The 12,810-nt window shown below is 44.8% G+C and overlaps 1 protein-coding gene across 1 annotated transcript in view; it reads left to right on the plus strand.

Moving 5' to 3' along the window:
* The first annotated feature begins 906 nt into the window (after positions 1–906).
* prkdc (protein kinase, DNA-activated, catalytic subunit) overlaps positions 907–12,810 on the plus strand; it is a 43,365-nt gene continuing 31,461 nt past the window's right edge. The window contains exons 1-27 of the mRNA XM_060044496.1: positions 907–1,202; positions 2,011–2,087; positions 2,175–2,279; positions 2,563–2,637; positions 2,950–3,058; positions 3,198–3,310; positions 3,891–3,990; positions 4,221–4,276; positions 4,408–4,438; positions 4,696–4,853; positions 5,022–5,168; positions 5,620–5,784; positions 5,960–6,128; positions 6,333–6,382; positions 6,569–6,676; positions 6,913–7,062; positions 7,490–7,602; positions 8,042–8,201; positions 8,626–8,706; positions 8,814–8,933; positions 9,303–9,462; positions 9,916–10,025; positions 10,204–10,291; positions 10,490–10,653; positions 11,261–11,413; positions 11,993–12,100; positions 12,381–12,607. Coding sequence (XP_059900479.1) covers positions 1,040–1,202; positions 2,011–2,087; positions 2,175–2,279; positions 2,563–2,637; positions 2,950–3,058; positions 3,198–3,310; positions 3,891–3,990; positions 4,221–4,276; positions 4,408–4,438; positions 4,696–4,853; positions 5,022–5,168; positions 5,620–5,784; positions 5,960–6,128; positions 6,333–6,382; positions 6,569–6,676; positions 6,913–7,062; positions 7,490–7,602; positions 8,042–8,201; positions 8,626–8,706; positions 8,814–8,933; positions 9,303–9,462; positions 9,916–10,025; positions 10,204–10,291; positions 10,490–10,653; positions 11,261–11,413; positions 11,993–12,100; positions 12,381–12,607 — 3,260 coding nt within the window. The 5' untranslated portion in view covers positions 907–1,039. The remainder of the gene's footprint in view (positions 1,203–2,010; positions 2,088–2,174; positions 2,280–2,562; positions 2,638–2,949; positions 3,059–3,197; positions 3,311–3,890; positions 3,991–4,220; positions 4,277–4,407; positions 4,439–4,695; positions 4,854–5,021; positions 5,169–5,619; positions 5,785–5,959; positions 6,129–6,332; positions 6,383–6,568; positions 6,677–6,912; positions 7,063–7,489; positions 7,603–8,041; positions 8,202–8,625; positions 8,707–8,813; positions 8,934–9,302; positions 9,463–9,915; positions 10,026–10,203; positions 10,292–10,489; positions 10,654–11,260; positions 11,414–11,992; positions 12,101–12,380; positions 12,608–12,810) is intronic.

Below are 12,810 nucleotides of genomic sequence, written 5' to 3' on the forward strand. Positions count from 1 at the left end.
GAAACTCCACAGCACTGAAACTTATGCCGTGTTTAAATTGGTCTACTTGTGCCCTATATAGTGCACTATTGGAGTTATACCTACTTGCATACCCATAATGCACCTTAAAATAATTGTACAATTGTTTGGAATCATCCAATCAGGGCCGGCGCTACTAGGCATAGGCGACCTAGGCGATTGCCTAGGGCGGCAAATGTTTTCTCTTAATTAATTACATTTAATTGAACAAGCGAATAAAACATGTCTACTAAACATCTTCCCAAACGGAACTGACAACGGCGACGACGACTAACAGTAGGTGCGGATTGAAACCCAGCAGCAGCAGCAGCTTTAAGAACAGCCAGCACAATATAGGCCTCAGGAACAGCAGCAACCCCAAAAACAGAAGCGACAGCATCCCCAAGTGCAGCAGCATCAGCAGCATCAGCAGCAACAAAGGCAAGAGCCTCGTAGCCATCCACCCAAGATGCAGTCGCCCAGCAACCTCAAACGCAGCATACAGAGCTGCTTTTGAACCTGCTGGAGCACATATATGTGCCTTGAGAAACCTAGCTACCTGCCCCAGCAGGAGCCCTGAAGCTATGTGCCCCAGCAACAGCCTCAACAGCAGGGGCCCACCAGCTACATTCAACAGCAGGGGCAGCAGCCTAACCACACAGAAGTTGTAGGTCACGTTGATTAAACTGAAAACTTGAATCCTGCAAGTGTTGAAAGAGGTCAATGACAATGCCGTTTTTAAGATGACAACTTTTAACACTTCCGGTTGATCGCCTGACATATTTGCATGTCTAAAGAAAAATAAATGCACTCTTGTAAATTGTGGGACACGAATAATGCAAAGAAACCCGGGCGTCGAAGAGCATGCTGGGAAAGACTTGTGCAGCGGCTTCTGATTGGCTGATAAAACTTCCGCACACCAATACACAACAGACGAAAAGCATTGACTCAGGATGCAGCTGGATGCAGCGGAGGAGTTATACTTGACATGTGTGCTAGCTATGCTTATGGTGGTTTAAGCAGGTATATTTGAGCTGCAGTCATGTCTTCTAATACCAACGCTTCTGGTGGGATTCATGGAATACTTGTTAAACTACACGAATCACTTACTGACGAAGACTTAAGGTCTGCAGCTTTCAAATGCCAGGACATTATAGGTGATCTTGGACAGGAGTGTTTGCTATCACAAACTGATAATGAACTTGGTAAGTCTAACTATGCTACGGGTGCTCCACTTTCAATCGCCATTTTATTTGTTTGTTGGTTTATGGTAAGGTGTAGCCAACGTTCAATTTGCGAATTACCCCTTGTTTATAATGTTGCTCAGGTGCAAGTGGTAAAGTTCCGTAACGTACATATTGAAATGAATATTTTAGTGTGATGAGCGACTCGTTAAAAGCTCTGCAAAATATATTAATACAATTTTTAATTCTGTAAAATTAAATTACTCAAGTAGAAACCAGTAAAGTACAACACAAATTCTATGTTGGCTAAACATATATGTATGATGGTAACTTACAGTACCTTTTTTACCAGTCGTGAAAGAATGTAGTGTCATGTTTACTTTCAGATGCAATAACTTTTTGAGATTGTAATAATAATAAATGAAATATATATAGCGCTTAATATGGTACTCTAAGACGCTTTACATATTGCCCTATCAAAACTATGTAACAGACATATAATAAAATAGACTTGGATTAAAAGAAAAATAGAGGGTAAACATGAAGAATAAGGTGGGAGTTAGGTGGGGGAAGGCTAGTGTAAAAAGGTATGTTTTGAGTACAGATTTGAAAGAATAGTGGGTTGGAGAGACTTTAATGTGGGAGGGGAGTGAATTCCAAAGGGTGGGGGCAGCATTGTAGGTACACTTATACTAATTTTAATTTTAAAATTATACTAATTTTTTCATGAGATGGAAACACAACCAGTATTTGGTTTAATACCGTATACATCTTAATATTATAATTGTACTTTTATTATGGAATAACGATTTCCCATTCTATGTGAAAGCCCTGCAAACATCCTTGCTGTTCTCAAAGGACTGTGGACTTCTCACCTTCCTCAGAAAGTCCCTTGGAATAGATGAGGTAAATGTCTAACCAAAACCAAACAAATTAAACCAGATATAGTTTTCTGCGTTGCATTTGTTAACACAGGCATTATGTATTTTGAAGCTTCGGGAAACAAGGGTTGAGATTATAAATTTCCTGGAAAAGTTCCTGCAAAGAATGTCATCACGGAACCGGAGCTGGGAGAAGTCTTACGCCGTTGATATACGGGTATGTTGGTGACTCTGGAGAAAAATGGCAATGTATAATCTATACATCACCCACACTTGTGAAGTCACCATTTTGTTGAAAGGGACAACCCATTTGTCTTCGTGCAAATGTGTAGCACATCTAAACAATAGCAGAAGGAGAGATTTAAAGTACCATAAAGTATCTAGAGAAGCGATAAGCTGGCCAGCGATGAACTGTAGACGATTATTCTTGGATAATATCACACTAATGAAAATCTCAACATGAAGAGTTGATTTGGCTTGCTCTTACTTTTGCCCTCCAGGACATTTGCATGGTTGTATATACAAAGGAAAAAGGAGCAAAATGCAGGACTCAAACTATGGAGCTGCTCCTAAAGGTTAGTGTCTCCATCAACATCCTTCCCACCAGAATATGTAAACCGACTTAGTCAATGTTGTGAAACTGCAAGTGCTGATTAGAACGGAAGGGATTTTTTGGTTATCTATGTGAGGTCAAGCATTGTAGATTTCTTGGAAATGTTTTAATAAATGGTACCCATCCACCTCCAAAAGAAGCAGGTAATAGCCCTTGTATTAAGTCATCGTATATGCGCACGCACGCACGCACGCTCTGGATTATTTTTTATGATCTATGTCATTTGGCTTCATATTATGCACATGGTTTATGACACATCTGTGTTACTTTTTAGGTTCTTTATCTGACCAAGTCTTCCAGTGTGGCATCTGACTTGCGAGTCTGTGAAATATTCAACAGATTCTACAGTGAGCTCTGTCAGAAATCCAAAATCCAAGATTCTGGTGAGTTTGCCCTCTTTATTTTGAATCAGACATTCTTTCTTGAAAAATATTATGTCAACAATAATCATAGCTTGAAATGAAAGGGGTAAGGTGCTGAACTGCTTGAAAACCCCTCTGCTCCCTATAACGGTTGCTGCAGTCCTTGGTAAAATCTATGAGTTGCTGGGAGCCCTCGGGGAGGTCCACCCAAGCGAGATGGTGTCCAACTCTGAGAAACTCTACAAGGCCTTTCTCGGCGAGTTGAAGGAACAGGTACGCTCTGGAGATGCCGTCAGACCAGAGCACACAAGACCTGCTGCACACCTTCAAACATTTACCTAGTGGCACTGGCACAGAGCCTGGGCCGAAAACAAAAACTGGAAAGGGGCAGAGTTACGCCTTCTTTCCTGGTCAGTTACAGAGCCTTTCAGATGGGTTTTAAATAACTTTATTTCTACAGAAGCCATTCTAAGAGGTTTAAGCTTGCCTACCCATGGGGGAAAGTATGAAGCCGACTTAGTGTGTACTGTTAGCTGATAGTGCTTACAGATAACCTCCAACAGCAACATGGTTAGTGGAAAGGAATTTGAGCTAGTCTACCATCTGATTTGTGAAACTACTGAATCACTGTCAATCTTGGGATTTATCTAGTTTAATATGCAGAAACCAAATAATATTGTGATTATTTAATTTATCCATAATTGGCCATCTTTTAGAACAAACATTATTCATTTCAGAATTAATCCTGTGTAACGAAGTAGACATTATGGACACTAGTGTCAAGAGAGCCTTTTCCCTCCCCTTGTTCTTGATATATTTGTCTGCAGGATTTCTCATCCTTGTTTCATTTCAGATTACATCTTCCACAAAAGAGCCCAAGCTGTTTGTCGTGGCAGGCTGTCTGAGAGGCATCACCGCTCTGTTGGTCAACTTCCCAAAGACCATTGAAGAAGGTGGGAGAAACTTGGTTATGTCCCATTTTACACAAATCAATATCCCTCCTCATCGATGTTCATGTGATGTACTAATACCCTGGAAGTAAAGAATCTCAGTCAGCCTTGTTTTTATTATCAGCCTGTGAACGTGTCGTGATGCTGTTTGATGGCCTGCGTTGATGGAATATTAAAATCAACAAAATCATCATCTTTCAATTTAACCTATTTGTCTTTGATGTTACACTCAGACCCAGTCACATCCAGAGACATTTTCCAGTATGCCTTGAAAACAATCAGCCCACAGGTGAGAAGTCTTTTTTTAAATGACAGCTTGGGATTAGATGGTGGATAATATCTCAACTCAACAACAAGTAGTATAGTACAACAAGGTCTTGCCTCCAGAACATTGTGTAATATCTCATTTGTTACCCGTAGATGGAGATGAGTCGCTACGCTGTCACCTTTGGTAAGCTCTACCTCTAGGGTTCTTCTGGCTTGAATGTCCCAAACACCATTGTAAGGAAGGTGAGGACGTATGCTTGTCGCATGTTGCACTCTCTAGGACGCTCTCCTTTACCCGGGTCGAGCTACTGCAGTGTTGTCACCGTCTTCTAGCCCCCTCCTCCTCTCTCTGCCCAGACAGAGGTTAACCAAAGGCCCTCTTTTAACTCTGTCTGTCTCTCTCTCTGTCTCTCTCTCTGTCTGTGTGTGTCTCTCTGACAGCTGGCCTGAAGTTGTTGGGGAAGCACGCGGCCCAGTTTGGCAGCTGTTTGATGGACCACTACAAGGCCCTGTTTGAGGTCATGTCCAAACTCTGTGGCCACATCAACGGGGAGATGAAAAAGACGAGCTACTACGCACTCGAGGCCTTTCTTAAACAGGTGACCGATTTTAAGGATGAAGCTGTCTCTCTCTCTCACTGGCCCCCGCTCTCTCCTGTCTTAACTGTTGAACTATTGATATAACTGAATGCTAGGTTATCTACCCCAGTGCATTATATGGTTTCACAACTGTGCTGTTGTTGTTGTTGTTGTTGTTTTGGTTCTCAGGTTGCCTTCCTGGTTGCGGAGAATATCGAGGAGCACAAAAGCACGTTGAAATTCTTCATGCAAAAGTTCTGCTCCATAATTAAGACGATGGACTCCACCCACAGAGAGCTCTCCATCGCCATACGTGGATATGGGTTCTTTGCAGCTGTATGATTATCTTATTTATTAAATTATTATTAATACTACAAAATGATCCCGTTTCAAATATAATACACACAAACAATTCAGTACATGGTTGCCTGTCAATCTGCTACAGACCGCTTTGCCTAAAGAAAGGGGGTTTGGAAAATTCTGGCATGAAAACAGAGTAAAGCAAGTACAAGATTGTAGTTTTTCTAATAAAAACAAATATTTTTTTTTAAATTGAGAATCGATTGGTAAACGTGAATCTAAAACAAATCGATTTTTCTTCCCCCACCACCTGAATTTAAGGCAAGTTTTTTGTTATTTATCAGTTGTCATTGTAGGAAAACAGTCTAAAGTCCTAGACAACATAGATGAACGGTCGGTTTGCACATCCATTGTTTGCAAATCGCCTTTTGGGTGAATAGCGTGAAAATGGCAGCAGCAATACAAGCAATTTCCTCTCCCTCCGTAGCCGTGCAAAAAGGTGTGTCCCCAAGACGTGGACCTGATGTACACAGAGCTGATCCAGCGCTGCAAGCAGATGTACCTGACCGAGTCTGACGGGGAGGAGGAGAGCTTCTACCAGCTGCCCAGCTTCCTGGACTCCATCGCCTGCGTGCTCATCCACCTGGACAAGGTAACGCTTAGGCCATCAGAACACTATGCTGCACCTCTGGGTTAGTGAGGAGTTGTACCAACAATGATGGCATCTTTGTTCTGACTATGCTCTGGGTCTGGTTAATAGAACGTCCTTTGTTATGGATGTGTATATGGCTGTATATGATAATGAAGGGAGTTGTTGATGGCTTCAGATCCCCGAGGTGTACACGCCACTGCTAGAGCGCCTCCTGGTGGTGCAGATCGACAGCTACCCCCAGTACAGCGAGCGGATGCAGAGCGCCTGTGGCCGCGCCATCCTCAAGGTGCTCGTTGCCATGGCTTCCAAAGGGCCTGTACTGTGGAGTTTTATCAGTTCAGTCGGTGAGTTGAAGTTCTAGATATATATTGGTTTTATTAAAAGGATCTAGATATGCAGTACTTCATGATAGTAACGATGACGTACTTGAAATTTGTTCAATTCATTGTGTGGGTCACAGAAACATGTTGAATAGCCAGTATGGTTGTGCTTCTCTACTGTGCGGCCTGACGTCATGCCTACAAACCAGATACTCTGATGTGTTTCAGTGCATCAGGGCTTGATCCGTGTCTGCTCCAAACCCATCGTGCTTACAGAGGTCAGATCATTTATCTTCAAGTTCATTTATCAGACACCAATATCAACGTTTATTTATCCTATGAACACCTTAACCAAACTTGATTGTCAACGATCTCGGCAGCGCTGCTCTTAGAGCATTTGTATTGTAAACGAGGAAAGGCAGACTGTGGTGCACAATCCAGTCACCGTCCCTCTTCCCTCTCAGGACAAGAACCCGGGGAATGACCAGATGCGCACAGGCAAGTGGAAAGTCCCCTCCAGCCTGGACTACCTGGACCTGTATCGGAGCCTGCTGGACTGTGACCGTCTAAAGGTACTCTCTTTGCATGCTCACTGAGTGATGCTTGGCGGATGGGTTTATCCGGGCTTCAATGATTATTTTATTTCCCATACCAATGGCTGGCAGTTAATCTGTAACACGTCAGCCAGAGGTTGGAGAGACGAGATGATCTTGAACTGTATGCATGCAGGCCAAAATCAGGTCATAATCGATGTTTTTGTTAAAACGAATCCCAACGAGTCATTGCAAACTGAGTGCTCTTCTCCCAGGACTCAGGATTCCTGGACGGAGCGTTTGAATGCCAGAACAGTGCTCTGATCTCCCTGAGCCGTCTGCTGTATGACGAGGTCATCAAGGCTATTCTGCGCATAGTGGAGAAGCTGGACCTGTCTGTCCAGAAAGTCACCACAGGAGAGGAGGTTAGCCCCAAATGGCGATATATCTGTCCACGTTTTAAATGCAACCATCACTCCTGGAATGGGAAATCCCATGGCGAGAGAGTGTCAGAATTGACTTTCCTTTTGTATCGTGCGTTTTCGATAATGGATTTGTTCGGGCACATTAGATTCAAAATTAGTATAATTATATGCAAGATGACCAACGTCATCATCATGCTATCGGCAGTATTACATTTCCATTTTATGCAAAAAGCTTTGTATCTCAAAACATGCAATTTTATATTTAGTCATAGTTACTAGTTCTGAAATTCTTTTTTGTTTGATCATACTGGCAGGCCCTTTCAGAAGAAAAAAACGGTGGGGGCCTCACTAACTAACGCCGTGTGGTTCCATACCAGGGTGTTAGTTGGTTGTATATATCTATGTTCCCGTTCCCTCCATCCCTCAGGGCCCGGACGACGTCAACACCGTGGTGCTGGAGTCCTCCGACCCCACCGCCCATCTCATGCCCAACAAGGTCAAGGACTTCACCGCCTTCATCAACCTGGTGGACTTCTGCAGGTGACTCCATCCAACACTTGTATGAATGACAGCAGTTCATATCCTCGCGTAACAAGCAATGGTGGTTATCAATAAGCTTGTTTGCATGCATGCATTCTGCTATGGATATGTTGTCCCACCCCAATAATAACAGCAAGAAATGTTGGAGATTAGTACGCTATTAAGTATGGTATTTCAAACCTGCATAGCACACTTGGGTTTAAATTGAGCATCTTTATCACCGTCCAGTCGGCTGAATACAAAACGTTGCGCATTTGGTGAACACATTTTGGTGAACACATTTTGGTGAACACATGTTGAAGTGTGTGTGTGTGTGTGTGTGTGTGTGTGTGTGTGTGTGTGTGTGTGTGTGTGTGTGTGTGTGTGTGTGTGTGTGTGTGTGTGTGTGTGTGTGTGTGTGTGTGTGTGTGTGTGTGTGTGTGTGTGTGTTAATTGTCAGTGCGCTGCTGCTGAGCACCCATGCAGAGTACTTTGAGCCCTGGGTGTACCCGCTGAGCCACCAGCTCATCCTCCACTCCATCAGAAACCCCCTGGTCAGCGGCTTCTACAGGCTGCTGGCCGTCTCCATGAAGATGTCCCAGAGGATCCAGTACTACCAGGTATCTGTTCCCCCCCTCTGCTACTGTGGTGTGGCTCTACCTCGGGGGCCCCTCAGCTCTGGTGCGTTGACGACAGATCAGTGTGCTTGGTCATTTTGTGATTTAGGTTACAAATTGAATTTTTAGCGTTTATGGTTTTCTTTCTTACCGATTGATTATTTTTTCCGTAATGCACGTTATTGCGGCATTTAACTACATAGTTCACAAATAATACCATCGAGGGGCCCGATTTTTGTTTCCCTCAAATATGGTAATAATATGCGAATAATCGAATACATGTAATGACTTTTTATCAGTATCATCATCATCGTATCGAATATTGTTCTATACTTGCTCTAGGATCGACTAAAATCGCAGCACAAAAACGCAGTTGGTAACTAGTTACTAGCAGTGGGATACTCAAATATCACCTCTTCTCTTCTAGGGAGTCGGCACCTCAACAGCGTCATCCGTGGAGCCGGTGAAGACCAACTGCTTTGCCCTGCTTGCAAAGTTCGGCAAAGAGGTCGGCTCTTCTTCCCCCCCCCCCCCCTCTACACACGCCTCAAAGCGGTGTGAGCTGTGTGTAGAGGGAAGCAGAGCGGTCTCACCTCCATTGTGTCCTCCCTGCAGGTGTGTCTCCGAATGAAGCAGTACAAAGATGAGCTGCTGGCGTCCTGTCTGACCTTCGCCCTCTCCCTGCACCACAGCATGGTGGCTCTGGACATCAAGGCCTACTGCCCAGCACTGGAGGTGGGCATCTCTGTACAGCTCGCTGCCCCTGGAGACCGCTAGGGTCAGGGGTCACTTGTTGCCTGAGTAGCCATGAGGTTTGTAGAGCACTTGCATGCAGAGTGAATGCTAGTGGCCATGCGGAGAGAACCCAGGTAAGAAGTTAAGGAGTCAAGATTAAATAAATAAGTGTCGGAAATTGTACCCCTTTTTTTTTCTTTTTTTCACAATACCTTTCTTTTGAGGTTTGTTAGTATAATTCAGGATTGCTATCAAATATATTGGGATGTTTGCATAGTTTCATTCCATTTGCACTCTGATTTTGATTATTCACAGTGAATAATGATATTAATTGTGTTTCTGTGTCTGTGTCTGTGTGTGTGTCCCCAGGCGGCCCTGAAGCTGGGCCTGAGCCACGTGCCCCTGGCCAACGCGGCACTGGACGCTCTGGAGGCCTGGTCCTCCTTCATCCCCATGGAGGTCATGCAGCCCTGCTACCAGAACACACTGCCCCTGCTGGACGGATACCTCAAGTCCACCTCCACCAACGGTTCACTCTTCATACGCTTCAGCACCATTACCCTGGATATGAATATAGAACTATTTTGACTGTGATCAGGCTAAATTAGCCTAATCTAGTCCAGATTTATATGCAAGCACGTAAAGCAGTTAACGATACGATCGGATTAGATGTTAATTTAATCTGCTATCTGGCTTTAATTTCCTTACTTTGATTAAATACAAAATTGGTTGTTCGGTGATTGGTTGGGTACTTGTATGTCTAGAACATACCGCAATCCACTGCACCCACTAAACTAAACCCAATGTTCATACAGAGATGGTATTATATTTGCCCCTTTCTCTCAATTGTCAGGATTTTCATTAGTTGGAGCGTGAAATATTTAGGGTTTGGATGCCAGAAATTGTGATTAGCCACTAGACTCTAAGCTGCATTTGAGTTGAGTCATTATTAGATGTTGTGTTGTTTGTGTGTTGGTTTCAGAGAAGGACGACAGCGGCTGGGAGATGTCATCATCGGTGTCGTCTAAAAGTGAGAAGGGATACGGCCGAGTGATGAGGAGGCTGCTGAAGCAGTCCAAACACCTGGTCATGGTAGTGGCATGCCAAGGGTTAACTTATTACTCGCCAGTACTTCTGTATTAATGACCCTGGAAGTCTTCAATGGTTGGGATAAATAGGGTCATGCAACATAAAACCTTCAATAGTTCAAGGTGGACAAAGTAAAAAAATGCCATGATTTATTTTTGTTGCATCTTCAATGATTTCACAGGAAGATGCTCCCGTTGTCATGGTGAAGCTCAGGGTCGTGCGGTTGCTAGGGCACCTGGGAGGACAGATGAACAGGAATCTGGTGACAGGTAAGGAGCTGCTGTTGTGGAATTAAACGTCCACTTAAAGCTAGCAGAAAGCACATTCTCAACAGCGGGTGTCTCAACCAAGCTGTACCGTCTGAGTTAAGCTCTCCACGTGAGACGTACACTGGTGACATGAGAAGCAGGACCCCAGTCCTCCCAAAACTCTGATAACGGTGGCTCTCCCTTAACCCTGTCATGCAGTGGTGTCGACGGAGGAGACGATGAAGAAGTTTGTTGCCTGGGATACGGAGAAGAGGCTGAGCTTCGCCGTGCCCTTCTCGGACATGAAGCCAGTCATCTACCTGGACCCCTTCCTGCCCCGCATCAGTGAACTGGCGCTGTCCACCAGCGACAGACAAACCAAAGTACGTGACCTGGCCACCACGTGGATTAAATACATTGAGCCTCAGAAGGGGGAACCTGGCCCAAAGGAAGACCGAAATGATTGCAACTGGGGAATTCTTATTATTTGCTTCAAATTGTAATGGCCTGAGCTCTTTTATTACACAGCAGGTGTTGTGAGTTTTAAAGCTGCGCTAGTCTAGATACGATTTGAGAAGTCCAAAGAGAAGAGATTTAAATAAGAAGCAGAAGAGAGCCTGATTTTGAAAATGAACCCCGAACAATTCACCCTCCCACTCTGCTCCCTCCCTGCCCGTTTCATTGTCACTGAAAAGTGCTGCATGCACGCACCTGTGGGGGAGCCGTGATAATGCTGTGTGAGTGCATTGCGATAAGAAGGTGAACCAATCAGGCTAGGGAGGCTCTGATTGGAGAGAATCAGAACTCCGAATCTCCTCAATGTAAAAAAGTGTCAATCACAGTCGACCACAATAATGTGTCTCGCCGAGAATTCCTCTCACTTAAAGGAGCTGGAGGTGGTCCACCCAGTCGTACACAGGAAGAGGTTTTGTAAAGCATGCGTCCCCTGGTGCCGGCCCGTGGCCCTCGGGGCTCTGTTGCTCCTTGCAGGTGGCCGCGGGGGAGCTGCTGCACAGCCTGGCGGTCTACATGGTCGGGAAGAGCGCCCAGATGGTGGACGATCCCCGCAGCCTGCCGCCCATGTACAACCTCCACAAGAAGCTGTTCCCCGTGCTGCTGCGCCTGGCCTGCGACGTGGACCAGGTCGGTGGTGTGTCCCTGGACCGAAACCGAGTAGAAATATATGGACGATTAGTGTGGCTGGCTGTTGGTTCTCTATATGAACTGCTGGCAATATGAAGTGGATCCACCTTCTTCATGTCTTTGTTCCTCTGCGGTTCCTTGTCAACTGGTACGACAAACGTCTAGGATTAGGATAGTAGATTTACAATACATAAGAGCTCTGCATGACTTAAGATACTAGATGTACAGTACTTAAGAGCTTTGGATGGAACAAGATACTAGATGTACAATACTTTAGAGCTCTAGATAGAGTAAGATTCTAGATAGATTCAACTACTAGATGTACAGTTCTTAAGAGCTTTGGATGTAACAAGATACTTGATGAACAGTACTTGGGAGCTCTAGATGGAATAAGATGCGAGATGTACTATACTTTAGAGCTCTAGATGGATTAATATACTGTATAGTACTTTGGAGAGCTGGATGGTGTTATTGGATAAACGATTTATGTAGTTTAATATATTATTTACACTAGTTAGGATAAAGTTGCATGTTAATCTATGACAGGTGTGATGTGTGTGTGTGTGTTCTGGTTGCCAGGTAACGAGGCAGCTGTTTGAGCCCCTGGTGATGCAGCTGATTCACTGGTTCACCAACAACAAGAAGTTTGAGAGCCAGGACACCGTTGCGGTTCTAGAGGCCATTCTGGTAACGGGACGCCTCCGTCTCAATGCACCCATGATACGTCATAAACGTACACGTAGGGTCGGATCAGAACTTTACCTTATTCTTTTTATAAAATCATTCAAAGAAGTTAACCACTGGTATATCGCATAATTACATTGTGTTCTTATCTTTAAAACATATTTGATACTTTCAAAATGATGTATTGTAAATACTATATATTTGACAGAAGTATTCCTTGGGAGATAGTTCCGCTGTTGCTGTTTGAGCGTCTCTAGGTGACCTTTGACCCCCGACCCTGCAGGATGGCCTGGTCGACCCCCTGGACAGCACGCTGCGGGACTTCTGCGGCCGCTGTGTGCAGGAGTTTGTCAAGTGGTCCGTGAAGCAGACCACGCCCGCGCAGCAGGAGAGGAGCCCTGCCAACATCAAGTCTCTGTTCAAGCGCATCTACAGCCTGGCCCTGCACCCCAACAGCTTCAAGAGGCTGGGGGCGGCCATGGCCTTCAACAGCATCTACAGACAGTTCAGGTCAGGGCACCTGAACCCTCTACCTCACGCTTTGGCACCTCAAGTTTGGCCGGGAGAAGCTTATTGGCCTCGCCGAACATATGTTCGGCGAGGCCAATAAGGTTGTCCCGGCCATACTTGGGGTGCCAAAGCGTCGGCTTAGCTCAGGAGGTAGAGCAGTTGTCTTGTAACCGAAAGGTTGCTAGTTCGATCCCCAGCTCCTC

The sequence above is a fragment of the Gadus macrocephalus genome, chromosome 23 (genome assembly GCF_031168955.1).
Source record: "Gadus macrocephalus chromosome 23, ASM3116895v1".
NCBI lineage: Eukaryota > Metazoa > Chordata > Actinopteri > Gadiformes > Gadidae > Gadus > Gadus macrocephalus.